The sequence below is a fragment of the Penicillium argentinense genome (genome assembly GCF_028826775.1).
Source record: "Penicillium argentinense strain IBT 30761 chromosome Unknown utg000009l_segment0_segment0, whole genome shotgun sequence".
Taxonomy (NCBI): domain Eukaryota; kingdom Fungi; phylum Ascomycota; class Eurotiomycetes; order Eurotiales; family Aspergillaceae; genus Penicillium; species Penicillium argentinense.
In genome coordinates, this window is record NW_026622668.1 from 3,947,458 (window position 1) to 3,973,714 (window position 26,257).

Here is a 26,257-nt window from a genome sequence, read left to right on the forward strand (position 1 = left end):
CGATCATGATAAGCTTCTGATTGCTTGCTTTTTGATGACTGGAACATGTTTTGAATGAGTGACCCGATAATTGAGAACCAAAAATCTGATCAGGCCCAATATCAAAGTTGTCATCCACCGCAAACTCACGTTTTGACACTCATCAATTTGAGCGAAGTGGCCTTCATAGCGAAGACGAAAGGTAGGGTTAATTCCTGCCCATGCGAGTGAGAAAACACTATAACGACCATAATTAACGCGTTTAATATAGGAGCATTATTTTTCAAAGTTCAAGTTATGGTCAGCAATGACAAGGGAGGAGGGGGCATGAATGTCAGGGATGGATGACTCGAAGTTCAACCAGTCGTATACAGCATCACTTCACGTGACCAATCACATGCTAAGTCCTGCATTGGCGATTAATCATAGTGCCCGTTACAGACGCACGCTATTCCTATTTAGGCCCATACTTTCGTTGAACACTAAAATGATCTTGCAGCGGCAACAGCATGTGTTCTCGGCGGGAAATCGAAAATATTTTGCAAGCTTTGGTTCCACTATGTGCTATACAGGCCAGAACATCATCCCGAGCTCCGCAATCGCTGAAATCTCACTTACAGACGAAACCCCATGAGCCCGAGAGTGACTCTAGTCGGGCTGATATGGACTACTCAAAAGGTTGCAGAGGATCAAGCGCCGCCACCCGTTGGAATTGGAAGATGTGAAGCCGAAGAATTACAGGGCTTTTATGCAGAGCAAGGAGGCCAAGAAATCCGCCTTTATTTCACTGTCGAGCGGAGTGGTTCCGACGAACCGTTCTACAATCCTGCGGAGCACATCGAGAAGGCGAGAGAATTTGTGAGTAACTTCCGCGCTGCCACCCGGAAAAGCCCAACACCCCACGAGAGATCTCGTTTGGTAGGGATGTGGGCCACGGCCCCCACCGAAATACCCCGAGACGAAAGATATTGCCTGGAAGGTTAGCCGACATCAGCTGTGCCTCGCGTGCCGGCGAGGCCCCGAAACGGTATAACACGTGCTAATGGAGTGCCCCAGACATGAAAGGTTCGGCTGGAGGCAGCTGTGGGCAGGCTGTGGACTCTGGGGCGCCCAAGGAGAGCCAGCCCGTCTTGGACGACGTGGTGGCGGACTTGGCGTTGGCCAAATCGGAAAGGCCTCTCTTGGCCACTCGTCGGCTTGCCTACCCTACCTGTTTCCGCCCCCGCGACTTCTGGTGGGCTATACAACTCCAAGATTGGGGCGAGCCAGTGATTCTAGCGCTGGGGTCCCCGGATCGAACCATTATGCGTGTCTCGTGGGGGCTACCTCATGTCGGAGGGAAGCGGATGTGTTCTCCGTCTTTTGAATACTTGATACTACGGCCCTCTAACATCTTGCGGCAGCTTTTGCGAGCTTGGCATCTTGAAAATTCTATTCGAGATCTACGATGTATGACTCGTAGGTCCTCAGCAAAAGCACTTCCAAAGGACCGGTAGCACCAGACCTCATCGTCATTGTGGGTCGTCGGTTAATTCATATGGCGTGCAATGCGGTCTATGCTTTCCGAAAAGCGTTTGCTTAACGCAGATTCATATTAATAATAATACTAATACATCAATGCGACAGGATTGGGCGGTACCGAGTCGGTCCCGATGCCGCCTGCTACTTGCCCCCTACGGGTGGTCGGAAAGCCGACTTGACCCAAAAGCAACTGCACGAGATTGCACCGGTCCGTGTGCCCTGCGTTGCGCCTCAACGGATTTGGGCGTCATTGGTCCGAAATGTGATACATGGCTAGGCGAAATTTGCCTAGTGCTGGATTGGACACTTGGCGAAAAGGGTTCGACGTCATGTTGGGGCGACAAGGCCTTGGCGGCTTCGGGTCTACTGCTGTAATTGTAAAGTCCAAGTCTACGCAATATGGATGTCGAGTCGAAGAGAGGACAAGAAGATAATATACACGATGAGTCCAGGGAGCGAGTGTCGGGGAGGAAACCCGAGACGCAAAGGTGGATGCAAGATTTGAATAGATCGGTCGTTGTTCGGTGCATGAAACTGCCAGGAAAACAAGCATGCACACAAGAAAGCAAAGCCCCGGGGGCTTAAACCCAAACTGGCGGAGGCGCATGGCCCGTACGCCACTCCGGAGAACGTCTGCTCGAGTGCAGAAATAAAGATGCCGCCATATGTTGGATGTAGTAGACGGACCACTGGCAATCGGGTTGATGGAAGCCGGATTAGTCATTGGCTCACAGACCGTGGACCTGCCAAGCGCCAAGGTTCTCCGCCAAGTGCTCCCTCCAAGTGCTAAAAGCGCCCGCCAAGTGCCAAGACCGCCCGCCAAGGGCCATGAGGAAGGATTCCTCCGCGTCTCTCCGCCTCGGGAAATGCAGTCCTCGCTGGACTTTCCCACTTGGGGTCTGACCAAGGCTCCGACCCAAGGCTCTGACCAAGGTTGCAGTATGGATTGAATATTTCAGTTACCGTACTGCTTTACGAACCCATGGAGTTGCGTGCTATAAGACCCCCAATTCCTCTACCCCGACGTCCTCGTTCCTTCCTTACTACTTTTTCCCCAGTTTTTACTGCCCCCCACGACCTGACGGCTTTTACTGCGTATCTACCGTCAATATGTGGACGACCACTAGCGGCTTGAGTGGTCGGTCGCTCCGGGTGAGCATCACCTTCGCCGCAGTCATGGGTTTCTCGCTCTTCGGTTACAACCAGGGCATGATGGCTGGCCTGCTCAACGGTGAAGAATTCGTCAACTCCTTTCCGATTCTCAAGATGCCCGCCGAACCAACCGCATCGCAAAAACACTACATCGACGTCATCCGTGGTGCAGTTACTTCCTGCTACGAGCTTGGCTGCTTCTTCGGCGCCTTGTTCTCCATGTTCCTCGGTGACAAGCTCGGCCGTACTCGTTTGATCTTCATGGGCGCTAGTGTTTTGATCATTGGTGCTTTGATTACAACTGTCTGCTATACTGGAAAGTGGGAAGTCGGCCAATTCGTCATCGGTCGTGTTGTCTCGGGTATTGGAAACGGCATGAACACGGCCACTATTCCCGTCTGGCAATCGGAATGTTCCGGTGCTCACAACCGTGGCTTCTTGGTTTGCTTCGAAGGTGCGATGATTGCTGGTGGTACCTTTATTGCCTACTGGGTCGTCTTTGGTCTTTCCCACGCCGCCGATACTGTTCAGTGGCGATTCCCTGTGGCGCTTCAGATCTTTTTCGCTCTGGTTGTGGCCGCTGGTGCTCTGCTGCTCCCTGATACACCGTCGTGGTTTGTCATGAGAGGACTGGACAAGGAGGCCTGCGAGGTCCTTGGTAAGCTCAAGAATCAGGCTCCTGATTCCGATCAAGTTCTTCACGACTTCAATTTCTTGAAGGCCGACATGGAATCCTCCAAGAGTGTCCAATCAAGCTGGAAGACTGTCTTTACATTCGGAAAGACTCAGGAATTCCAACGCCTTCTTATTGGTTGCTCTGGTCAGTTTTTCCAGCAATTCACTGGCTGCAATGCCGCCATCTACTACTCGACGCTACTTTTCCAAGAGAACCTCGGAATGGAAAAGTACCTATCACTCATCATGGGTGGTGTGTTCGCTACTGTTTACGCCATTGCAACTATCCCGTCCTTTTTCATGATTGAAAGACTCGGCCGCCGCAACCTATATTTGATTGGTTTCCTCGGCCAGGGACTGAGCTTTGTCATCACTTTTGCTTGCTTGATCAAGGAAACCGAGGAGAATTCGAAGGGAGCTGCTGTTGGTATCTTCCTCTTCATCGTTTTCTTCGCATTCACTCTGTTGCCCCTGCCCTGGATCTACCCTCCCGAGATCAACCCCCTCCGTACCCGTACCGTCGGCGCTTCAGCCTCGACCTGCACAAACTGGATTTGCAACTTCGCCGTGGTCATGTTCACTCCGCTATTCGCTGGTCAGAGCCCATGGGGTGTCTATCTCTTCTTCGCACTGTTCAACTTTGTTGGTCTGATTTTCGGCTTCTTCTTCTATGTTGAAACGGCCGGCCGTCAGCTTGAGGAGGTCGACCTCATCTACGCCAAGGCCCATGTCGAAGGGAAGATGCCATTTAGGGTCGCCGGCGACATGCCCAAGCTCACTTTCGAGGAGATCGTTCAGCAGTCTCGCGAGCTTGGCCTGGATACCAGCGACCACAGCGCTCATGAGAAGAACGAGCTTGGTCTCAGCAGCGACAGTGGCCAGGAGACTGAGGAGGTCCAGGAGAAGCACCACTAATGCTCTTCTAGTGGACGTGATATAGCTGTGATTAAGAGTGATGATATTGAAACAGGTGGTTTCCTAATTTTTTTTTCCTTCTGTTATTTTTTATTTCATTGTGGATATGTCAATGTCGCGGTGATAGAACTGATGAAGTATACCCGGTGAAGAGATTCTGTATCTAGAGAACGGTACCGCTAGGCGGGTAGTTACTCTATACGCAAATGCCATGATTTTATTCTAAATCACACAAAATTTTGATGTTATGTTTCCGTTGTCTTCTCGACTTAGAGATCATATCGGATAGAAAGTCAGTGTCGGGCGGAGCTTGGCTGTATAGATCAGGGAAATCAGTGTGGTTGGTTGAGACAGCGGCTTGAAGGCGCTCAATCATCTAGGCCTCGACAAAGCTGCAATGCGAAGATCTCAGCGCGAAAGAGTATTGAAGCCAAAAAGTCCAGCACACTAGGGTCGTCCGATGTATGGGTTTGCGATTTGAAGTGTTGCCCGTTATCTAATCGCCCGACTTGATGAAGAGGACTTTCAAGCCAGGCCGCATAAGGTACCCGGAAAAAAAGCTCGCTCTGTAATGCACTGCAACGGAAAGATCGGACAAGGAAAATTTTAGAAACACTTGAATGAAGATCACCACCAAACCCACAGCGATCCTATTCATTATTATTATTATCATTATTATTATTAATACTCCGGCTGTGCGCAGCCTCAGGCTGCATGTAGCCTCCATGCCAGTTATGCCGAGTCATCTATGTACATGTAGTTCCCTCTCACAAGGCCTTCTATGTCTCTCGATTCAGTCGGCTGGTTGCCATGGCGAATTGGATGACAGATTTGACAACATCCATATTGGGAGTCCAGTTGTTTTTGGATTCAAGATCTTGTCCGGTTGGTCCTTGGCTTGGTGACCTCTCACCCAGTGCGAAGGATGTGTCTCTGTATCGATTTCCCATTGTCGCTCTCATCTCGCCGCGGTGAGGTTCCCATAGTTTACAATCAAATAGAAAGTGGTGAATGGTTTCTGGTCCTTCTTGACATTCACAGGTGTCGTCTAGTCTTTGTCCAATTTAACACAAGTATCGATTTAGGCGAGTGTGACCCGTTCGGAGTTGTGCTAGCGTAGAGGCTTGTGCCCTGCGGGGTTGGTCGTACATATCTTTGGTGTGCTTTCCAGGAAGTGCTGCATCAATCGCTTTGGTGTGCTTACCAAAAGGGTCCTGCCAGAACTGTTGGCTGTGTGCTTGTCTGAGGTTTCTTCGTGTTTTTCGCCAAATGGCAGACAGTACTCGTTTAGTCGCCCAGACGGGGCGATCCTATTCAGATAGCTCAGCATCGCGTAGATCGCACGGCAAGATCACATGACCCACCCAGTTACTGACCTGTCGTCGCACGCCTGCCATTGGGTCGCTCATCCGACATGCAGGAGCGATTGTGGCATTTGTCCAACTCTAATCCTGGCATACTTCTTCACATAATGAGAGCAGATTATATGCGAGCCTCGCGAGGCAGCGTTTTTAGATTGGGAATAGAGTTAAAGCATGGCGCAATATTCGCCCGTCTCGCATGGCCGAGGCTGGCCGTTGAGTTTGTAGCCTTAGCCTAAAAGGGCCCATTTTGCGCGCCCTGCATATTGGACCCTTCATTATGCTGTGCAGGTTTGATAATCCAACAACAGGTTGACTAGCGTGGACTCAGCCTCATTTCTAGAAATTTGGGTCTTTGAGCTGAGGAACGTGCAATGTGCGGTCAACAGTCAGATCAGTCGCTGGCCCCAAAAGCTTTCTGCAGAGCGGATCGACCAAGTCAAATGGGCGTTCGCATACTGACAATTCGAGAGTCTCAGAAATTCTTTAGATGAATCAACACCGGTATAGATGCAAGTGGTATCTTGGCACGACAAAGGTTACCGTCAACTGTGCTGATCTTACTCTTTGAACCATTCTCTCGTATTATGTGCAGCTGTCTTTCGGACGTTTTTAAATGAGATATAGACGCTGGCCAATCCGATACGATGCAGAGAATATTAATACTTGAATATTCCCCGCACTGCCACGCTGCCCCGGATGACTGAAAATCTATAAAAGGGTTCAGACCCCCCCGGGGGAATTCTAGTCGATTACCGAGCCTTCAAACCCACAGAGTCGACACACTCCTCAGCATATCTACAACATGAAATTCTTCAAAGTCATAGAAAGGCTCTCAGTCTTTCTTCTTGCCTCCCCTGTCTATTCATGTGCCCCTACTGGTGACCCAAATAGTCCCATCGTCCCCGGGACCGACGGTCCTGCTCCCGCAGCAACCTTGGGCTATGCCATCAATCATTTCGGCCTAACGACAACCAACCTCAAGGCCATGAAACATTTCTATGGCGATATCCTGGGAATGCGACTTCTATTTGACGCTCATGTCACACCCGAGTATACTGTGACCTATCTGGGATATGCCCAAGGTGGTCGCAACGGCACCGGCTTCCAGACTGGCGCAGAGCTCGCGCGTGACAAGAACAATCTCTCTGGGCTTCTCGAGCTCGTCCAATTCAATGTATCGGAAGATCATCTCGTGGCGTCAACTCGGCGTAGCAATACGTTCAGCCACATTGGGCTTATTGTCCCGGATATCGCGAAGACGCAGGAGTATCTTGAGGGACACGGCGTGAAGATTCTGAAGAGGTATCAAGCCCCAGTGGCTCAGTTTACGGGTCCACTTCAGAATGCTTTTGGTATTGGCGAGTTTGCTGGGGCACACATTGCTGCGAAAAAGGCGTTGATCAAGGCGCAGAGCTTGATTGGCTTGGAGATGCTCTTGATGGTTGAGGATCCTGATGGAAATATGGTTGAGATTCAGCAGCAGGACCCCCCCAGCAAGTCGGTTTTGTGAGGCCGCTGTCGTGGAAAGGGTTCCTCGATGTGATTTGTAGTATTGATGATGCTCGAATACAACTTTTGATTGGGGAGGAAATGTTCATGTTCGGATTGCAAAGTAGAATCAAATTTTCTAATGAGTGCTGTTGCCGAGGCTGACGTTTCCTTGTTCGAAGCAGTTATGGAAGCCGACGAGAATGACTGTAATTTCGGTTATGTTGTAAATGGCGATAGCTATGCTTGAAATTGCAATAAGTGCAAGCATCATTATGATGGATTTAAGGCGTTCGGACAACTTTTTATCATGTAGATCTGCTTCACTGCCATAAGTGAGCAGATTCTTGTGGAAATCATTAGTTATATGATGGGTTGATAGATGGCTGCAGAAATTGTACACAACCGCGTCAAATGGATCTGTTTTCTTGATTGTGTAGCTGCCGTATTGAAGTTGAATGAAAGTGGTTTCGCCATAAAAAGTAAACCAAATTTCAATTTGGTCGAGCCAAGGGGTAACGAGATAATTCCCATTGTCACGAACAACGAATGACATTTCATGATCATGTCGGTTTTCGGCGTCCGAGTATCTCAGCAAAGTTCTCAAAGGCATCCTCAAGCTCTCGAGTCCAAGCTCTCGAGTCAATCTCTCAAAGACCATAATCTCGTTGTAAGGAATGTAGTGGACATGTAACTCCTTTGTGCTCTCAATGCGACACTCAGCCTACAAGTAGGCCGATGTTTTGACAACGAGGTTCGATCAGTGGAACGAGGAAATTGAATCTGGAGGGAGTGACATGTCATATTGAATGAGAGAGCAGGTAGACAGCCATGTAATGTAAACATGTCAGTCGGCTCGTCCCTTGCGTCTGTGCAAGTCCACCAGCAGGTGGGGCAATCTTCGTTCCGGCCTTGATCGGAGATGCAACCCAATCCTCCTATCACATACAGCATTACTATGTATGTGTTATGTCGTCGCATACCAGCTATTTCGGCTTCGTAGCTCGGTGCCGTAACAATGTCTTCGCGGCATCGTGTATACTCATCGCGTCATAGAAGAGGATGTTGCGTACGAAGTTGGAGGTGTGGGGTGTGGACTCAGAAGTATCGTAGTCTAATTCCAGAATCGAGGGTAGTCTAGAAGGAAACAATGGTAAGCATTGATATTCTGGTATGATATCATCGTGGCAGAAGGGAGATCATTTACTAGAGCATTCAAAGCGGATAGACGTTTTGGGATTTGTGCATAGTAAGTCTAGCAAACAGGACCGCTACCCCCGGGCAGATGATGCGCTTCAATGGTCAATGTCGCTGGAAATATTTCAGTCGTGAAACCGGGGCTCGGGAAAAATGTCGCGGATTCAATTTAGTCTCCTCGAAGAGGATTAACACCGGACACCACGAGAAGGTATGAATCCATCGTCCCAACAGCATGAACTGTTGCCCAGTGCAAACTCACTGGGGGCAGAAACAAGAAAAAGAAGGTGCCCGGCGGCTATGCCGGGCTGGATGCAAAAATTAGGGTTGTCAAGCGGCCGCAAGACGAGCAAGAGCTCAAGGATCCTGGGGGATGGATTGGTGGATTTGGTTCGAGGTATAAATTCGACGTATCTGTTCGTGGTATCGACTTCTCGGTCCCGGCGCGGGTTTGCGGAATTGGTTCATGAAATCGGTCGATCGATTTATTCGTTTTCGGCGTGGGATGGCGCGTTTGGATGGCGAGTTCGTTTTGTCGTAGATCCTGCCCGGCCTGGGTCTCCCTTAATCCTCCCGAACCTCCTCCTGGCCCTTGAAGAAGGACGCACCCTTACGGGGACACCGGGTGAACACTCCTCAATCCACCCCACTGCCCGGGTTCAACCACGCAGTTCCTCTTTAAGCCCGATATGGAGTCCTTACTTCAAGACCCAGACTGGGGAGGGTCAAGTGCCGGCAAAGAATTGCAGGCGTACAAGTCTCCCCAAGTAAAGGAAAGAGATCGTCCAATAGGTCAGACCTTCTTGCATGCGATATCATTGTAGCGGGTGACCCCGAGCCAGAATCACATTGGCACCATTCGGTGTCGGAAGCGGTCGAAGGCCCTCGGGAGCATGCAAACACCCGAACCTAGTCGCCGAGGCTTTCGGTCGTGTGAAGCATGTTGGATCTCCCGGCCTACGCATGCAAGCCGCACTTCCCTAGAGATTCGCGTCTACATCCAGGTCAGCATTCCAGGACAAGACTGTATTTTCGTGTTGAACGAAACTCCCGCAAGGAACCGATCATCTGGAGAGCACAAGGCGAAGATGAGGAAGTATGTGATGCAGATACCGTCGAGAGTTCTCAAAACGGGGCAAGGAACAGGAGGTGGTTGTCCGGCTTGATGGTACCCCCAAGCGAAGCAGCAGGAAAAGAGAAGGAGAGTTGAAGAGAAGAGAGAGGAGAGGAATGAAAGTGGGAGGCGTTATTTATGCGAAGGCGGGCGGTCGATCGACGCGTGCCTGTCCTCGCAGTGAATAGGCTCCCATTCACTGCGAGGGAGGGCGCGCATTCACTTGACTCCCCACCATCTTCCCAAAAACAAAAGCCCAATAGAATTATAGGTCATGGTACTGCTTACGAGATCTTGAGGGTTGTGTGAAGTATTATCTCAAGTCCTGTGAGCTGCCCTCGTTATTTTGGATGTCCTGATGCATCAACTCACAACGAACGGAACCCTGGGTGACGAGTGCAGCCTCCATGCATGCTTTGCACCATAATAAAATGACTACGTTCAAATAGAAAGGGTGTGTTCGATAGTAAAAGACTTGGGGAATAGGAAGGCATTTCTTTCAGGTGTAAAGCTTCAATCCTTGCCTTCTGGGGACAGGCTCCAATGCCCTCCCAGTATTTGCGGCACTACCCTGTTGTTCTGTGTCAGTATCTTCCCCCAGGAAAGGCCGCCATTAATTTCATCGTCACTGCATATGGAAACAAGTGCATCCAAGAAAGGGCTACACGCTCATTCCTCGAATACTGGAACACTCTGGCGCTTCTACATGGAGAGCTTCGAAGACTCTGGCCCTGCTCGTGTATACAGCCGACGCGTTCAAGTCCGGTGCTTTACTGAACAAAATTGACGAGCAGCTGCTCGCCACAACGCCCTAATACCCATAGGTCTCGCAAGTCCACGACGAGAAGTCTATGACCCGAACTTTCCACAGCCGTGATGCGTGGCTACCGTGGATCTCCGGCCAATTCCTTTTTCTAGAACAGAATCGTTCACGCAGGAAGCTCGAATCTACGCATGCCCCAGTCCAAGGAAGACACAATTCACGCACAATTATTTCGAGCCATTTTGCAGCGCGAGCTGTCTCTGTTCCTCGCGAGAGGTGCTCTTGGTCAACCCCTTCTTCGAGACCACAAGCAGCCGGCAACGCCGCGTGATGCTCCTCGGACAACATTGCCTCGACTGATCCCGATTCCGATTATCAGATACATCCTTTAGTCACTTATCTGTTCCCTCGAGTCATGAGTGACTGTTCGGCTGTTCCAGACGTGACTTCCAGAAGACCACATGCTGACATCCGTCATCTCCAGCCCAGGACTCATCCATTGCCGACGGTCCAGCTCTCGTTCCCGCCTCCACAACCAGTGTCAGATCGCGATGGCCTAGACTACTCATTTCCTCTCATTGTTCCAATGGCCTCGAGGCCTATACGTGTTCCGCTCAGGATTTCTTGTTTTCTCCCCACGAAGCACGAAGCGCTGATGGCTACGAGGTCCTTCTGCGGATATCGTCCAGCACAACAACTGTCGTCCATATTTACCATGCACTAGGGTATCTTCCGCTTGAAGATAAATTCTGTCAATTACGATCTACATGTTAGATGCCCACGAGACCCCTGCCAAGGTTCTGTGGGTCTGCTGCATGGACGCACGGTGCATGCTTAACTCAACAGCGCTGGAAGCATGCGTCGCGCTCATCGGTCGGTCTCACGCAGATGCCGACATCTTGTCACTCGTGCCGCTTGCTATAATAGCATCTATTACGACTCTAGATCTGCTGCGATTATGTGACCGAATTAGAACCGGCAATGCCTGCACCACGTTTATTCGTGGTGGATGAAGGTCCGATCGCCATGAGAAGAATTGAGGCCGAACTCCGTTGCTCTCGATCGCGTTGGCCAAGGAGCAACATCCGGTTAAACAACGGGGAATAATATCTCCCCAGCGTTGCGGAATTGAGACTCTGTGTAGGTTGAAGTGAGGGGATGCTGTGCTTGCTTTTGTTTCACCTGGGCTTTCGTGACGTATTAAGTAGATCATGGTCAGGCCTCGAAAAACAAACACTTTTTCGATTTTAATGTACTCACATCCAAATGCACCAATCAAGCTTGATACTTGGAACGGAAAGATCGTGGAAACTCGAAAGAATATGCGGGTCCTCAATTTCTTCCGCCAGCTCGTCCCTCTCGTCGCTTGCGAGACACTGGCATATCTCAATCTTCCTTCCAACCGCCCTCAAATGTGATAATCCACGCAGCAATCAACGAGTTCAACTCCAGGGTCTACTTTCCGCACATCCGAAGCCGGGCTGGCAACAGAACGCCGAGAAAGTACGGGAGTTGATCGATCGATATATCAACGCCGATTCGTCCTCAATTGCTTTGATGCGCGACACGACTGAGGGCCTGGACAGCTTTATACGCAGTATAAACTTCAAGGAAAGAGATAAAGTTGTCATCTTGGACTCGGAAATACTAACCACGCATATGGCTGGATGACTCTTCGTGCCGCAGGATTGGATGTGCGACAGGTGCCGACCATTCCTGAATCTGTGAAGACGGGGAAGGTTGTGGCCACAAATGCGGAGACATTCGCGCCATTTGCGGATGAACGGACTCGTGCAATCAGCCTGAGCTCCGTCATGTTTCACAGTGGACAGATGAATGATGTCAAGGATACAAGCTCGCTGCATACGAAGTATGGAATACGCACCCATTTAAGTACTCCATTACCCTGCAGTGGAAAAAACTTGTAATCAACAGTTATGTCTCTATCTCCCTGAGGTTAACCCTTTTGATTAGCGATTTGTTTCAGAAAGAAGTTTTGGAATCCGAGATTCCGGTCGTGGTGCTCTTCACTCTTCACGCAACCATCTTGTGAGCCAGAAGACGAGCAGGAGGGTATCCTCATCCCATTGGCCGAGGATTTTAGGGTTTTGGCCAATATCTGCAAGATCGATGCCACCGGCAATGCAGAGCTGACAAAAACTACTGGACAGCTTGATGAAGCCAAGATTCCAGAGACGATGAAAAGATTTGGCGTCACAAAGTTTCCCACTCTGAAAGTGTATGCCGATGCAGAGGAAAAAGTGAGTAAATAAGGCGATGTGCTCAATCGTGAGCAGCTGAGCGAATGAATGCAAAGTGCAGTCAATAGATACTTTAAACACATGGAGTAATGCTAGTAGCATTGGGCACCTATCCAACGTCATTGGGGGGTGGTTGAAAACTAGCGCAGCAGAAGCTATTTACCGATGCTGTCTATCGGGTACAATCTAGTAGTTTGAAATAAACAACTCCGATATTTTCCGCCTTTAATTTGTTCTGTCGCTGTGTGTATCTCCGATCCACTCATATTCCCCCACTAACCCGATTTACAGACTATAGACTGCACCTAAGATGACAAAACCCCAGACCCTGGGTTGTTACTGGGGGTCACATAACACCCCAGCAGACATGTCTAAATAGCGCGGCTTCTTTCCTTCCTACCTTAGAGTAGTTACACCAAGGGTTCCGAGAATACCCCGCTCCAATCCACATTTCCACACGATAGCAGTCGATCCCCGTCCGATCGGATCGAGCTGCGTCATAACTATGCTCCCTTGGCCCACTGCTTGCCTGACCACAGTTTCCCCGTTGTCCAAAGCCAATAGTCCCGGCCCTTGATCAGCCACACCAAAAAACTGGGCAACTGCCAGCCCATCGCCGCTCCAACTCCTTTATTCCTTCCGATCGGCACCAATTGCGTCTCTCGCAGATCCTCCCGGAACACACGATCCTCGCCCGCATTTTGCCCCGCCTCCAGAAGTAAATCTCTCTTGATATTTGCGCAGAGAACCGGCACCGCACTGAGAATCGCATGCACCGCTGGCCGCGCATATGAGCTCGCATCCCCAATCGCATACACCCGCGGGCCGGCCTTCTCGACCCGCAAGTGCTGATCAGTCTCTACCAGTCCATCAAGTAGGAGTTCATCATCCACAAACCTCGTATTCGGCTTTGTGCCCATGGCAGGAATGTAGATGTCGGCCTCAATGCTCTCCCCATTCGAAAATCTGACACACGTCTTTCCAGTCAAGAGTTTTCCTTCATTCCCAGAGTTGACAGGATCCACAGCCTCAATTCGCACACCTTTGAGTATGGAAATGCCCAATCGCGCAAGATACCCCTCTGCTTTGCGCGCAATGCTCTCTCGCAAGGCAGGCAGAATTTGCGTTCCAGCTGTGACGACTGTGATAGATACTCTGGGATCCTTCAACTTTCCTCCCTTCCACCCCAGATATCCATTCAAGTATTCGCCCAGTTCCCCGGCAACCTCAATCCCCGCAGGTCCGCCACCTCCGATAACGATTCTCTTCGCGGTCGGAAGCGCCTCACGAAACGAACCCCAGGATGTGCGTAATCTTTCCGAAGTGCCCTCATTTAGTCCGAGCAAGGGTGATTCAGTCGATGCGCCGGTCGCAATGATCAGGGCATGGTAACATATATCTTTCTCGACGGTACCGGCCTGGACACGGACCTTTCGCTCGCGATGATTTAGGGATATTGCGAGGCCTTGCTCAAAAACGATTCGCTCTTTTCCCGCAAGAAGTGATGGAATATCAGCGAATAGCTTCTCCTGTGGGAGGAGAGAGTCTGAAACCAGTGCTCGTGGGCAGGCAGGTCGACAGAAGACTTCATTTGACGGGGCGACGAGCGCTATTTTATGGTCTAGAGGTAGACTGGGGAGAACATGTTTGAGAATGTAGTGTGCTGATGATAGTCCGGCGTATGAGGCTCCTAATATGAGGATTGTCTTCGATTCGGCCATCTGATTTGCATGGGATCGGGTAGAGGAGGGGTCATGTATAGGCTATGAAGTAGATGGTCCGCATCTATTTATACAGCGATACGAACTTGATCTCTATCTATTTTTGAGACGCCAGAACTGAAAGAATAGCCGTTCGTCCTATCATCGCTGGAATTGAACGCCATTTGAGCTGCATTTGTGATGTTCTCAAGATCCCGGTCGATTTCGGTCTTGGATCGGGATGTCGGAATGCCGAGCACCGACGGAATGCCGAGCACCCCAAGTGGATGACCTCAGTTCGTGAGGGTCCGTCCCTCGACATCGCTAGAAAAGGAGAAATGCCAAAGTAACAGATACTTCCAGTCCTGGGGATGCTTTTTCTCTGCAGTTTGAGCTTGATGTCTGCTGCAAAAGCCCGAGGCTGCAGTCTATATTCAGAAGCGTCTATCTAGATGTCACGACAACATCAATTCAGCTGCTACATCCGTAGCCAAGCTAGAGCCAATCTTACGAAAGCGCCGTATTGCAAAAGGCACATGGAAAGCAGACGAGATGATGAGCGCTGCGTAGACAGATCTTAAACAGGCCGTGAGCTGTTTTTGTTGTACTTCAGAGGTATGAATTGTCTTATTGTTCAGAGGGAAACATTAGGCCATATATATACAACGAGAAGAGCAAGTTGATTGGAAATCAACTTGGTTCTTCGTATAGATATCTCGGGATTAATTCCGATAGTTCGGCTTGCTTCCTGATCTGCACCAGCCTCATATCACAACAGTCTTCTGGATATACTTGAAACCACCAAAACAGCTGACAGTGCTCGGAGTAAAAGAAAGAGTTGTGGGTACGGAATTGGCTCTTCGCTGTGTTAATCATTTTAATTACCGTCGTTTCACGTGTACAGCCAGGCCTTTCGCCTGAAAGATTTGCCGGAATATTTTGCCAAAGACACAGAGCGAGACAAGTCTCCACTCCGACGAGGATCTGCCAGCTTACGTCTCCTTTAAGAGCCCAAGAACTATGTTTAGCCCCCTATCACTTTCTGATCCAGACGCGATTTGAAACAAAGCTGTATACCTCGACATTGCTAGCCCCCTCACGATGTCGTCTCAGAAACCACCTGTCATTTTCTTCAACATCGTCAGACACTCCAAAGGGGCTTTCGAACAGCTTCAACAAATAGCACGTACTGAAGCTTTCACGAGCAAGATTAGGGACGAATTCTTCCAGGATATTCAAAGCTAATACAAGAATGCCTTTGCCATCTACAGAACATCTGCCAGTGAGTCAGTAAGTGTTGGCTAATATTCTGTACGGAATAGGATTAACACGTTTATGTGGCTGGTAGATTTGATGCCGAATTCATCGATTAGTTGCCAGAAAGCTGCAAGTATATCTGTCACAATAGTGATGGTACTTCTCATTCGCTATCAATTGCTCGAAACATTTTACTAATTCTGAATGCAAAAGGATACGGCCCAATAAATGTGAGCACATGCGCAAGGTGAGGAATAATAGTCACAAATGCGCCTAATCCTGTAACAGATGCGACCGCCGATTTGGCTGTCTTTCTCCTCTTGGGTGCCCTACATCAAGCCAATCCATTATTTTCTTAAGTCGAGCTGGGCACCTATAGAAGAGAGTGGATTTCGGCTATGATCTTCAAGGGAAGACTCTTGGTATTCCTAGTATGGGTCGAATGGGTCGCGCGATCGAACGTCGCTGTCGCCCCTTCGGTCTCAAAACCATTCACAAAAACCGGAACCCCCTTTCAGCAGTTGAGGCCGAAGCACCTGAATATGTTCCATTTGATGAACTTCTATCGAAAAGTGACTTCATAAGCGCCAGTGAACCCCTGAATGCGAAGACGAAGCATTTAGTCGGGACTGTAGAAATTGCGAAAATGAAGCCCAGTGTTGTGATTATTAATACTGCACGGGGTGCTGTCAAGGATGAGGCTGCCAAGACCGACGCATTGGAGGAAGGCCATATTACTACTGTGGGCTTAGATGTCTTCGAAGGAGAGCCCAAAATCAATGTGAAGCTCCTGAAGCAGGAACTGGCATTCATGGTGTCGCATATTGGTACACATACTGTTGAAACTTTGGCAAAAATGTAGACTTGGGCAATGGATAATGTGTGACGTACGATTCTAGGAGAGAATCTACTGTCACCTGTTGCGGAGCGCCAGCATTCGGTATAAAAAAGACAGTGAGAATTTTCACTATTTCAAGTCTCAGGTAGAACACAAGTCTCAATAGTTCTTATTTCGGATGTAGCCATTTTCTCAATTACTTCTTCCATGACATAGTAAATTGATCTTGTTACAAAATCGTAACCCAGCATGCTATTCTGTGAGGATGTGTTTGAGATTCTTCGGTATAGAATGAAATGCTCTGATCTACTTGACCCTTCATCCGAGGTGGCGTGAACATCTACTCAGCTAATTCCACGAATGGGTGATCAGTCGGCCTTCGGCAACTTTATGGATCAAGTCATTCCAAGGGCACGGTAATGCGGCGGAACTTTCAGCCTATATTAGCTCTATCCCTCGCGTACATGTTCTCCCGAAAGGGGACCCGATCAGCACGTTTATGGACCGTGCGGCGGTAGGTTTCGTCTCTATAAAAAGCATAAATTACAATTGATCTCTTTAGATAAGTGTGGACCTCGAGTACCAACGACACACTGACCCACCATCCATATTCAATATGGTTAAATCGCCTTGCTGGATGCCGCCGGCCAGATCAGAACACCGCTCAGTCTCTTTTGCAAAACAGTAAGTGCACCATGCGACGTGACTTAGATTTGTGACTGACTTCCATCCAGAGCAATTTATTTGATGATATTTTTATTTACGACGTAGTGCACACACCGGGAATTGCGACAGATTTGATGCACATTGATACCAAGGCCAAAGTTACTGAACACCTGCCGGCCGACGAAGGCTTTAAAAAATCCCTGAAGGGGGCCGATATTGTTGTAGTAACCGCGAAAATCGCTGAAAGCCTGCAATGACCAGAGACGGTACGTAGATCCTAGTACCTCAATTAGCTAGAGAAATGTGTCTGATTCCTATGTAGATTTATTCGAGGTAAACACAGTTCCCTCCCCCATTGACAGCTTGTACTGACTGGTCTAGACCAATGCATTGATTATTCGAGATATTTTCGCAAAGTTCGCTGGGACATGTTCTGGGCGGAAACGCGGGCCCTGAGGACTTCGCTGTCTGTAATCGGAGGTCACAGCGGTGCCACCAATCTTCCGCTATATAGCCAGGCCAAGTCTGCTGTCAACCTAGATGATCAGACTTTGGCTGCAGTTATTCATCGTATGTTTGAACGCAACGAGGGAAAGAGATAATGCTAATGAGCAGGAGGCGTCCAATTTGGTGGAGACGAGATTGTCAAGAGCAAGGCGCAGGGAGTGCCACAACCTGCATGGTCTATGCCGGATTCCGTTTCATGAAGGCCATTTTTGCTGCAAGAGATGGCGAAGAGATCACCAAGGAGACCTATGTTTATCTACAGGGGGTTCCTGGTGGAAACTAGATTACGGATGAGCTTGGAGTCGACAACTTCGCCGGCTGAGTAAGGCGGGAGCCATCCAGGTATTGCCTATCGGTACGATCTCGGCGGGCGAGAAAGATGACTCGACGTAGCTATTCCGAACTTGAAGGTAAACATTGCAACAGGTAAAGAGTCCATGACGGCATAGTTTTCCACGATAATTAGCTGTCTAGACAATGTGACAACTGAACGAATGCCCTCATTGCGCTATCACATAAACAAACGCATCCAATTAAACATGCTTCTTGCCTCTTAGTCGATCATTCGTCATCAGCCAGGCCAAAAGAGTAGAGCAGAGCATGATGGTCACTCTAGAAGGGGACACATCCTGATCCCCACTCTCTTGGTCTCCAAGATCTTCATATAATAAGTCTTCATTCCTAGAATTCCAGCTTTATCGAGTCGATTTGCCACTCCCCCTGTATAACAAGGTCCCTCGGGACGAAGAGACTCCCGCATATCTGTCAAGCTGTTCTCTTGCAAAAGCCCACTGTCCTTGTCAAATACTGGATTAAAGTCTCCTGCAACTAGACCATGTCCCATGCGGGAAGAAAGGATGGTGCTATCTGTCGGGGCCGATGGGAAGGCTTGATGGACAGGGGGCCAGATGAACGTTTATTAGCCTTATTCGCGTCGCTCTCCGGTTTCTTGGATCGAGGCAACGGAAACATCACAGCAAAGTGTATCTATGTCGAAATGGCTGGGGAATTTGACTCTCCAAACAGGGCCAAAATAAAATCTGACGTAAATCGCGATTTGGACAATAGGGTCATCGTCACAAAGAAAACTTAGCCCCATGCTGTTCCATCACGCTCGCCTGAGAGCCAATTTCTTTGAACGAGTTCGTCGCTCAATATTTGTGTAAGGCTGCCTTGAAAATCGTAAAAGAAAATAATGTCGACTTGAGACCAACGCTAGCAAGAACGTGATGATAATGTTTGAAATGAGCTGCTTGGTCTGGGGAGATGTCATATCAATATTTGATGTCAGCAGTACCAGATTCGATATATCGCGTCCTGGGTTTGGTTCTGTATCTGAACGAGTGGGTATCCACTTTTGGGCAGCGTCGAACAAGTGCCAGGACTGTATCCTGACATTATTCGAAGCTGGAAAGGAAGTACTTTGTATCCAGGACAGATATCCCGTGCAGATCCGACCGTAGATATCAATGATGTAGTACCTGAAGATGTTTGTGCTGGGTTAGTGACGATAGAGTTAATCTCCCCAGGTGTTCAACGGCGGGAGCGGGAGCGGGCGGTGGGTCCACCCATGTGCGGAAAAGAGTTGTCCCGAAATTGAAACAAATACGAACAACTCTACCAACTCATATTCATAATTTTCGGAAGAGGCATAATGCATGGATAATGATGGGTCCATCGGGAAGTCTCTTTCCATTATTGATTTTCCGTACTGACTTTGCCGCTTTCCTGCTTAAATGCGAGGCGATTCACCGATGACCTCAAAATGATCAAATCCTTATCGAAATGGTCTTCCCCGCAAAATGGGCTATCTACATGGGGTCAAAATTTACCTGCAGAATGTGGAGGGCATTTTGTATGCTCAAAGTCCTCAGCTACTGCGTGGGAAAGATAATGGGACGATTCTAAATCCGATAGTGTGGGATGTGTGATGTGCCTTCAAATCAAATTCTCTGAAGCGCTGCGTTTTCTTTACTTCGGGAGTCCTTGGTAGTGGCTCATGCACGTGGGACTCTTTGCTCAAAGTAACCAATGCGCGTGGGAATTGTGGACTACTGGTGATGTGCTGAGTCCTTAAAATCCCATAGGTCGAGGGCTTTTTTAATCAGCCCTATTTTGGGGTCCTAGAAGCCCGAATGGCGCGAAGAAACGAAAATTGTAGCTTCAAAGACATCGTTGCCAAGATTTCCAATTGATGTTTTGATGCTTGCTAGACCGTAGGTTTGTAAGAAAGAAAATATCTCGGTCGCGCATTTGTCCACGTCGCAGTTGTGGGTAAGATGAATCGATCCTGCTGGCGAGCAAAGCTCATTCATTTGCTTTCAAGAACAAATCCAATGTATGAAACCGGGTTTAGCCACATGTAATAGCCTTTTGTAGGTTGACATAAATTTGACATGCTGGGAATGAGACTTTGCATCCTGTTTCCAGGATGCAAGTCGATGAATGCAACCAGTATCGGGGTGCGGACAGGGTTGACATCGTGCCTTATAATCGGGTGGCGAGTGGCGACCACGTCTACCGCCCCCAACGCGCTTTGGAAACCACCCAAAATACCACCAGAATAATCAACTTCCATGCGCTATTGCAATAAAATAGACGCTTTAAATGACAAAAAAATCAAATTTTTAGCTCTGGATTCATCAGTCACGTTTTGAGATGATTTCAATGCCGGATATTTTCGTTGGTGGCAAGAGGAAAACTATGTATGTGATGCCACCAGGTAGGAGCCGTGCGAAGCCTTTCATTTTCCCGCTTCGTCGCCAGTTTCTTGGAAGTCTTTCGCGGTCTTCCCTTCGGCTTCGCTGCCGGGAAAATCCGATAAAAAATGGGTTCCAACCAAGGAGGCAAATGCATTGAATGATTTTTTTCATACCATGATCCGTAATATGGTTCCGGTAGACGTTCAACAACTATTCCTTCACCATATTTCTTGCAGGGGGTACACTGGACACGCCAATAAATATAAGGATTGGTCACCAACCAAGAACTTTCATAGATATCCATTCGGTTAATCTTGAGTGTGAGTTCTTTCAGAGGCAGAGAATGCCGGGGTTTGGTGGAAGAAATGCAATCAAAGATTTCACGCGCAAGTTTCTCGTCGATTATCGAATCAATTATCATCTTTCGTATGTGACCATTTCGAGGCCGAAAATTAAAACGGAGAGAACCTTCGCAGAACTCATTGTCGAACCCGTCAAATGATGGATCGGCCGGCAATTCCTGTGACCTGGGATTCTCGAATATGTCGTATGGCGAGATCACAGTCTCGCGGGGTATCACTCCGTGCGGCTCTGCCGTGAGAGATGTCTCATAATCGAGATCGAGATGTCTGAGATCCTTTATGGCTCCCAAGGCTCTGTACAGAGCCAATTCCCTCAAGTTGCCTTGAGTGCGGTTGATGGTGATCGCCAACTCTTTCAGAATAAGACAATACTTGCTGATCTGGCAAATTTCTTGCTCGTTCAGGCCCTGTGAAAGAAATGGATGCATCAGCCTCAGCTTCTGAATCCGAGGACCATGGCGTCTGGCGATCGACTCAATAGGAATCAATGAGTGCCATCTATTCAAATTCAGTTCGACCAAAGGTGGCAGGCCCTGTAAAAAACTGGTCACTTTTTCATAGTAGCTCATTGTCTGGGTTGACGAGGACATGCGACCAATATCCAACGTCAACGATCTCAGCGCTGGAAATGAGAGATCCATGACCTGTGACTGCCAAAATGATTCGTAATCGGCCGATGGCAAGTCGATCTCAAGTTCCTGCGAGGCGGCAAAATTGATATACTGTCTCCATATGCAGGCATCCTCACTTCGAGTAAGCGATCCAAATCCATCGGAAACCTTGAATCTTTCTAATGAGGCAGGTCGCGGTGGATGTTTTAGTCCTTGTTTTGGTGGCTCTTCAAGCGTCGAATCTGGAAGATGGACTTCTTTCAAGTTCGGAGCTAGCTGTATCAAACGTAGAAGAGTCTCATAACGCCTCCTAGCAATAGTTGGATGTCCTCTCCTACCACCTATTCTTGTCATTTTTACTGTGTGGAGAGAAGGAGATGTGAGAATCGCAAGTTCCCCCGGGTCTGTCTCAGGAGAACCCTGGCTGCGCAACCAAAAACAATCCAAGTGAAGCAGGCATTGCGGCTGATCTCGATGAAGTGTTTCGAGAATAGAAGCCGGAAATTGCTCAGGGTAGTGCCAGATAAGATCTTTCAATGCGGGCAGTTGCTTGATCAAATCGACGACAGGCTTCCACATTGATTCGGGGTGGTACCCCCATGACTCGCCATAGAGATCCCGACCACCAACGCTATTAAAAAAACGCTCAACCCACAGTGGTTTCATTTCGCATCCCGAATGTTGTCGTACATGTTCATACTGGGTCGTGTATTGATCTGGATGTCTCTCACGCCGAAGGTCCGACAACTGAGGTGGATTCCATCTGTCCTCAGATGGCATACTTGTTCCATAATTGTACCCAAGGCGCCCATGGACAAGAAAGACTCTTCGCACATAACGAAAGCTATCTGTACGGTGAAGCTTTTGCACAAGGTCACTCACAACATCTCCAATTTTCTTTTCGTCGCGGGGTATCTTTATGAGGATATCATGATAGACGATCGATTTGATCGCTAGGTGATGATGCGCATAGAATGTTTTGCTTGTTAATGCGAGATTGAAGAGAGTTGGCGGATGCTTGAGGGCCAGAAACTGAGCAATTATATCGATCAGCTCCACTGGGAGACGAAGATGAATGTTGCGAGACATCTGGGCAGTTGGACTGACTCATCCGGCTTCGTGGGTTCGGTTGTGTTTTAAGTGAAATCTCGTTGGTCCCCACGCGCTAAAAGCGAAAAAGTTTGCGGCTCGAAAATAAATCATCTTTGACTGCCAAGACTGTGAGTCACGACAGATTCACAGAATAAGCAAGCGCGAGGTGGATACGAAGAAGGAAGTGGGAAGGAAGTACAGAGCGAGAAGGCGGATCCAGGCCTTCCACCGATGCAGACAGAGTGCGTTTTGCAGTCTCAGGCAGCAACGTCCGCAGAGCCTCACACCTCGTGTTGGATCCATGTACTGATGGTATTGTCCTGTCACCCTGACACGCACTACTCATGCATTAGGGTTAGACCTGTATCTATTGTAGTGGGTAGAGCTCCCCCTACCACATGGGTGCCATCCATGTTATGTGACATAGCCGGCAGTATACGGCGGCCGGATAGGTGGTTCTAAAATACACCTTACACCTCCCCGACCTGACCCCTACATTTGGGGTTCTCGCAATTTCCTGATTGCTACGCGTGTGTTTTGTGGTGGTTTTTCTGCTGAATCGACCCGCACGTCTCAGCGCGTGCTGCCATCGAGTGTTCCCCTCTTCACTATATAACCGGGTCCGAGACCCACAGATCCACACACAATACAACCATCTTATACACATGCTACAAGACCTCGCAACCGCCAAGCACCACCTAGGCTACCCTCATTCCCAACCATATGCGATCCTCGAAAGCCTTACCCCATCCTACTAGTCGTCGGACCAGTAAGTGGAAAACATGCTAGTACTATTATTGTGCTCCATGGTCGAGGAAGAACAACCAAGCGCTTCAGTGACTGGCCGGAAGTTGACAAATCTACTTGGCTGACTCCATACAGTCAAATATTCTTACTGCGTCCAAACGACATCCCAGACCTTTTGGGATACAGAGTTCTCCGCATCTTCGAAGGATCTCAGTGTTCGCAAAGAATCCCGTGGTGACGTGCTGATACCCGTTATTCGAAAGAACAGGCAGCCCCGAGGGTCCTATTCTCCAGCGGCTTTGGACAACACGGTAGTCACTGCATCCCCTGCCGAGCTCACATGGCTTTCAAGGTATTCTCGATCGATGTCATATCCACCTGCGGTGCGTTGCGTTCGTCCTGGGAAACAACACTGAACGCTGCAGATGCGACAATGGATTCGGCGATCCCATCAAGACCGAGCCCTGCTCCAATCCCACCACCAAGAGCAGCGGTGAATCCAGCAGACACAGAGGATGCCCAAGAGTTGTCAGGCTTGGGAGGAGTGAAGTCCACGCCGACCTGATCGATAGCAAGACCGTTGAGCCAGCTTTCTCAAAGTAACTTCTCGTGAACCGAGTTGCACTTGCTGTTGAGGGTGCCGACCCACTTGGAAACCCAGTACAGTTTTTCATGGCATCTGCGTAGAAAGAGCACTTGGGAGGGATGTTGCAGCTCGAACCGATTATGCCACAGTCTGATAAATCGTTGGTGCCATCGTCTTGGAAGCTAGCTTCCCATAACTTTTTGACCCATATCCCTGCACGTGCGCATGGTATTGTATCTTGGCACTTGGCGCAGTGGACTGGTCGATCTTCCTCTGTGCCCAAAATATCAAGGCTCCCAGAGTCGAAATTAAACAGCGTTGTATTGGGGCTCATGAAAGATTTATATGGAGCATTTTATACCTTGCATCCTGCATGTCGATCTCTTCTGCTTTCCACGATTGGCTTGTTTGTATTTCTCTCAAAATCCATGAAGGCGACCATTTGAACCCAAAAACGCTTGAACCATTTTTATATCCAACGCTGAATCCAATATGAGTGATTGTCTTTTTATTTTCTTTTTCCTCATCGCTAGATTGGAAAAATCCTGATTGTTTAGATGGTCGCAGGTTGGGCGTGACATGAGGCAAGCATAAATCGGACGTTGGGGCATCTTCGCCGAAATCGATTTCCAAATTTCATTAGTTTAGTCAGAGCCACCAGGCCCGGCAGCAGAAAGAAAATCGAAATCGGTCCCCTCATGTGCCTGATTCACCGACCGCTCATATAGTCCCCGATAGCCGCGCTTCTTCTTCCTGGCTTGCGCAGGCCCAGCCTCAGCTTCAAGAGCATTCTTTCGCTGAGAGATTCGAGACTGTAAGACCTCATCTGAGACATCCAAATGAAGTAGCCGATTCTCAATATCGCAAGTGATCAGATCTCCTGTTTCAACAATTCCAAAAGGAGATCTGGGTACTGCGGCTTCGGGCGAGATATGGAGAACAATCGTCCCCCCTGCCGTTCCCGACATCCGGCCATCTGACAGTCGTAGCATATCCTTCACTCCTGTGGCGGCGAGTTTCCTCGGAATTGGTATGAGGCCTGCTTCGGGCATTCCAGGATTCCCGATCGGTCCGATGCCTTTGAGTACTAGCACGCTGTCTTTTGTGACCTCCAGCGCAGGATTATCGATGCGTAGGGCTAGGTCTGCGGAGTTCTCGAAGACGACAGCAGGTCCGGTGTGTGTGAGGAGATGGCGGTATTTTGAAGCAGATGCTTTGATGACTGCGCCGTTGGGTGCGAGGTTGCCGTGAAGAACAGCAAGGGACGATGAAGGGAAGAGCGGATCTGATAGGGGCCTAATGATGTTTTGTTCGAACGATAACATCCTGGATCGAGCTGCATCGAGAATCTCTCCTAATGTCTGTCCGGTGACCGTCTTAGCAGATAAATGAAGTAGTGGACGCAGGACTTGCAGTAAGGCTAGCATGCCGCCCACATTATGAAAGTCATTCATATAGTTATCTCCACTCGGTTTGAGGTCGATCAGCAGCGGTGTTTTCCGTCCGATTTCCTCAAATGTCTCTAATGTGATGACGCCTTGAAGCTGAGGGTGTCGATTGGCTATCGCTAGTAGGTGAACAACTGCATTCGTAGACCCGCCTATCGCCTGAAGTACTGTGATAGCATTCAGGAATGACTCTTTCGTCAGGAATTCTTGCGGCTTTCTAGAGGCTTTTGCCACTGCGACAGCATTTGCACCGGTCTCTTCGGCAATGCGTATTCTTGCAGACGACACTGCTGGGGCGGATGCGCCTCGCAACGGCATCATTCCTAGGGCTGCGGTGACACATGCCATGGTGCTGGCTGTTCCCATAACGCCACATGTTCCAATCTGAAAACATCCGCTATGTTAAGAGTCGCTCCGACAAGACATTCAAGATCATGGGTGCTTACTGTTGGGGCAAGCTCTTCGTTGATCGCGGAAATCTCTTCGACATCAATCTCCCCCGCTCGAAAGGCAGCCCAGTTATTGCGACAGTCGGTGCAGGCGCCGATCCTCTTCCCGCGATGGCTACCTGGCAACATCGGACCAGTGATCAGTGGAAGAATGGGCTTGTTGGCGGAAATACCACCCATCAACTGTGCAGGAACTGTTTTGTCACAGCCTAGAAAGGTCAGTGAGTATTTCGGCAGATCGAAGATGTCCCGTCTTCGTGAGGAGAAAAGAAGCCAGGGCAACATGAAAAGGATATACACACCTCCGATCATAATACAAGCATCCAATGGTTGTGCCTTGATCATCTCCTCGGTGTCCATGCTCATTAGATTCCGCAGAAACATGCTCGTCGGATGTGAGAAAGATTCGTGGACACTGATCGTGGGAAATTCCACCGCAAGACCGCCGTTGAGCTGCACACCCCGTTTGGCGGCCTCAATCAGCTGAGGGACGTTGGCATGACAGGGATTGAAGCCCGAGAAGGTATTGATGATGCCCACAATTGGGCGTGAGAGCGCGTCTTCAGAATACCCGAGTGCCTTGATAAACACCTTGCGGAGAAAGAGAGAGAAATGCGCATCGCCGTAGGATGTTAGACCCTGGCGCAATCCCGAGGTAGTAGTGATGGGGGTGGCGAGATTGTAGTCACTATTGGGCTCTTGTTCAGTCGGCATGTTGGACGAGGCTGGTAGTTGGTTTGAAATCAGCTCCGCGAGCCACTGCTGCGTGGTAATGGTCTTAGGAGCTGGTGGAGCTTATATATGGCCATTTGCTCAGTGGATGGTGTCACTCGGGCTAACTCCGACCGGATATTATTCCGGGG

General features: G+C 49.1%; 10 protein-coding genes across 10 annotated transcripts; 7 read left to right on the forward strand and 3 right to left on the reverse strand.

Moving 5' to 3' along the window:
* Nucleotides 1-609: 609 nt before the first annotated feature.
* On the forward strand, nucleotides 610-1,777 carry N7532_009048 (uncharacterized protein; the record flags this gene model as incomplete). Its single annotated transcript, XM_056621539.1, has 3 exons — nucleotides 610-958; nucleotides 1,036-1,213; nucleotides 1,606-1,777. 3 exons carry the CDS (start codon nucleotides 610-612, stop codon nucleotides 1,775-1,777), a joined length of 699 nt encoding a protein of 232 aa, XP_056472345.1.
* An 833-nt stretch (nucleotides 1,778-2,610) lies between these two features.
* mfsA (glucose-inactivated glycerol proton symporter STL1) lies at nucleotides 2,611-4,242 on the forward strand (the record flags this gene model as incomplete). Its single annotated transcript, XM_056621540.1, has 1 exon — nucleotides 2,611-4,242. One exon carries the CDS (start codon nucleotides 2,611-2,613, stop codon nucleotides 4,240-4,242), a length of 1,632 nt encoding a protein of 543 aa, XP_056472346.1.
* A 2,166-nt stretch (nucleotides 4,243-6,408) lies between these two features.
* N7532_009050 (VOC family protein) lies at nucleotides 6,409-7,116 on the forward strand (the record flags this gene model as incomplete). The annotated part of the gene is made up of 1 exon (XM_056621541.1): nucleotides 6,409-7,116. One exon carries the CDS (start codon nucleotides 6,409-6,411, stop codon nucleotides 7,114-7,116), a length of 708 nt encoding a protein of 235 aa, XP_056472347.1.
* A 4,719-nt stretch (nucleotides 7,117-11,835) lies between these two features.
* Nucleotides 11,836-12,441, forward strand: N7532_009051 (pyridoxal phosphate-dependent transferase; the record flags this gene model as incomplete). Its single annotated transcript, XM_056621542.1, has 2 exons — nucleotides 11,836-12,038; nucleotides 12,156-12,441. 2 exons carry the CDS (start codon nucleotides 11,836-11,838, stop codon nucleotides 12,439-12,441), a joined length of 489 nt encoding a protein of 162 aa, XP_056472348.1.
* A 491-nt stretch (nucleotides 12,442-12,932) lies between these two features.
* On the reverse strand, nucleotides 12,933-14,150 carry N7532_009052 (NAD(P)/FAD-dependent oxidoreductase; the record flags this gene model as incomplete). The annotated part of the gene is made up of 1 exon (XM_056621543.1): nucleotides 12,933-14,150. The coding sequence occupies one exon, from the start codon at nucleotides 14,148-14,150 to the stop codon at nucleotides 12,933-12,935; it is 1,218 nt and encodes a 405-aa protein (XP_056472349.1).
* A 1,231-nt stretch (nucleotides 14,151-15,381) lies between these two features.
* Nucleotides 15,382-15,788, forward strand: N7532_009053 (uncharacterized protein; the record flags this gene model as incomplete). Its single annotated transcript, XM_056621544.1, has 3 exons — nucleotides 15,382-15,411; nucleotides 15,503-15,616; nucleotides 15,675-15,788. The coding sequence occupies 3 exons, from the start codon at nucleotides 15,382-15,384 to the stop codon at nucleotides 15,786-15,788; spliced, it is 258 nt and encodes an 85-aa protein (XP_056472350.1).
* A 40-nt stretch (nucleotides 15,789-15,828) lies between these two features.
* Nucleotides 15,829-16,248, forward strand: N7532_009054 (uncharacterized protein; the record flags this gene model as incomplete). Its single annotated transcript, XM_056621545.1, has 1 exon — nucleotides 15,829-16,248. One exon carries the CDS (start codon nucleotides 15,829-15,831, stop codon nucleotides 16,246-16,248), a length of 420 nt encoding a protein of 139 aa, XP_056472351.1.
* A 592-nt stretch (nucleotides 16,249-16,840) lies between these two features.
* On the forward strand, nucleotides 16,841-17,492 carry N7532_009055 (uncharacterized protein; the record flags this gene model as incomplete). Its single annotated transcript, XM_056621546.1, has 3 exons — nucleotides 16,841-16,908; nucleotides 16,961-17,114; nucleotides 17,253-17,492. The coding sequence occupies 3 exons, from the start codon at nucleotides 16,841-16,843 to the stop codon at nucleotides 17,490-17,492; spliced, it is 462 nt and encodes a 153-aa protein (XP_056472352.1).
* Nucleotides 17,493-20,140: 2,648 nt separating this feature from the next.
* Nucleotides 20,141-22,161, reverse strand: N7532_009056 (uncharacterized protein; the record flags this gene model as incomplete). The annotated part of the gene is made up of 4 exons (XM_056621547.1): nucleotides 20,141-20,201; nucleotides 20,381-21,348; nucleotides 21,433-21,703; nucleotides 21,773-22,161. 4 exons carry the CDS (start codon nucleotides 22,159-22,161, stop codon nucleotides 20,141-20,143), a joined length of 1,689 nt encoding a protein of 562 aa, XP_056472353.1.
* Nucleotides 22,162-24,141: 1,980 nt separating this feature from the next.
* Nucleotides 24,142-26,108, reverse strand: ilv3C (putative dihydroxy-acid dehydratase; the record flags this gene model as incomplete). The annotated part of the gene is made up of 2 exons (XM_056621548.1): nucleotides 24,142-25,329; nucleotides 25,392-26,108. The coding sequence occupies 2 exons, from the start codon at nucleotides 26,106-26,108 to the stop codon at nucleotides 24,142-24,144; spliced, it is 1,905 nt and encodes a 634-aa protein (XP_056472354.1).
* Nucleotides 26,109-26,257: the final 149 nt, after the last annotated feature.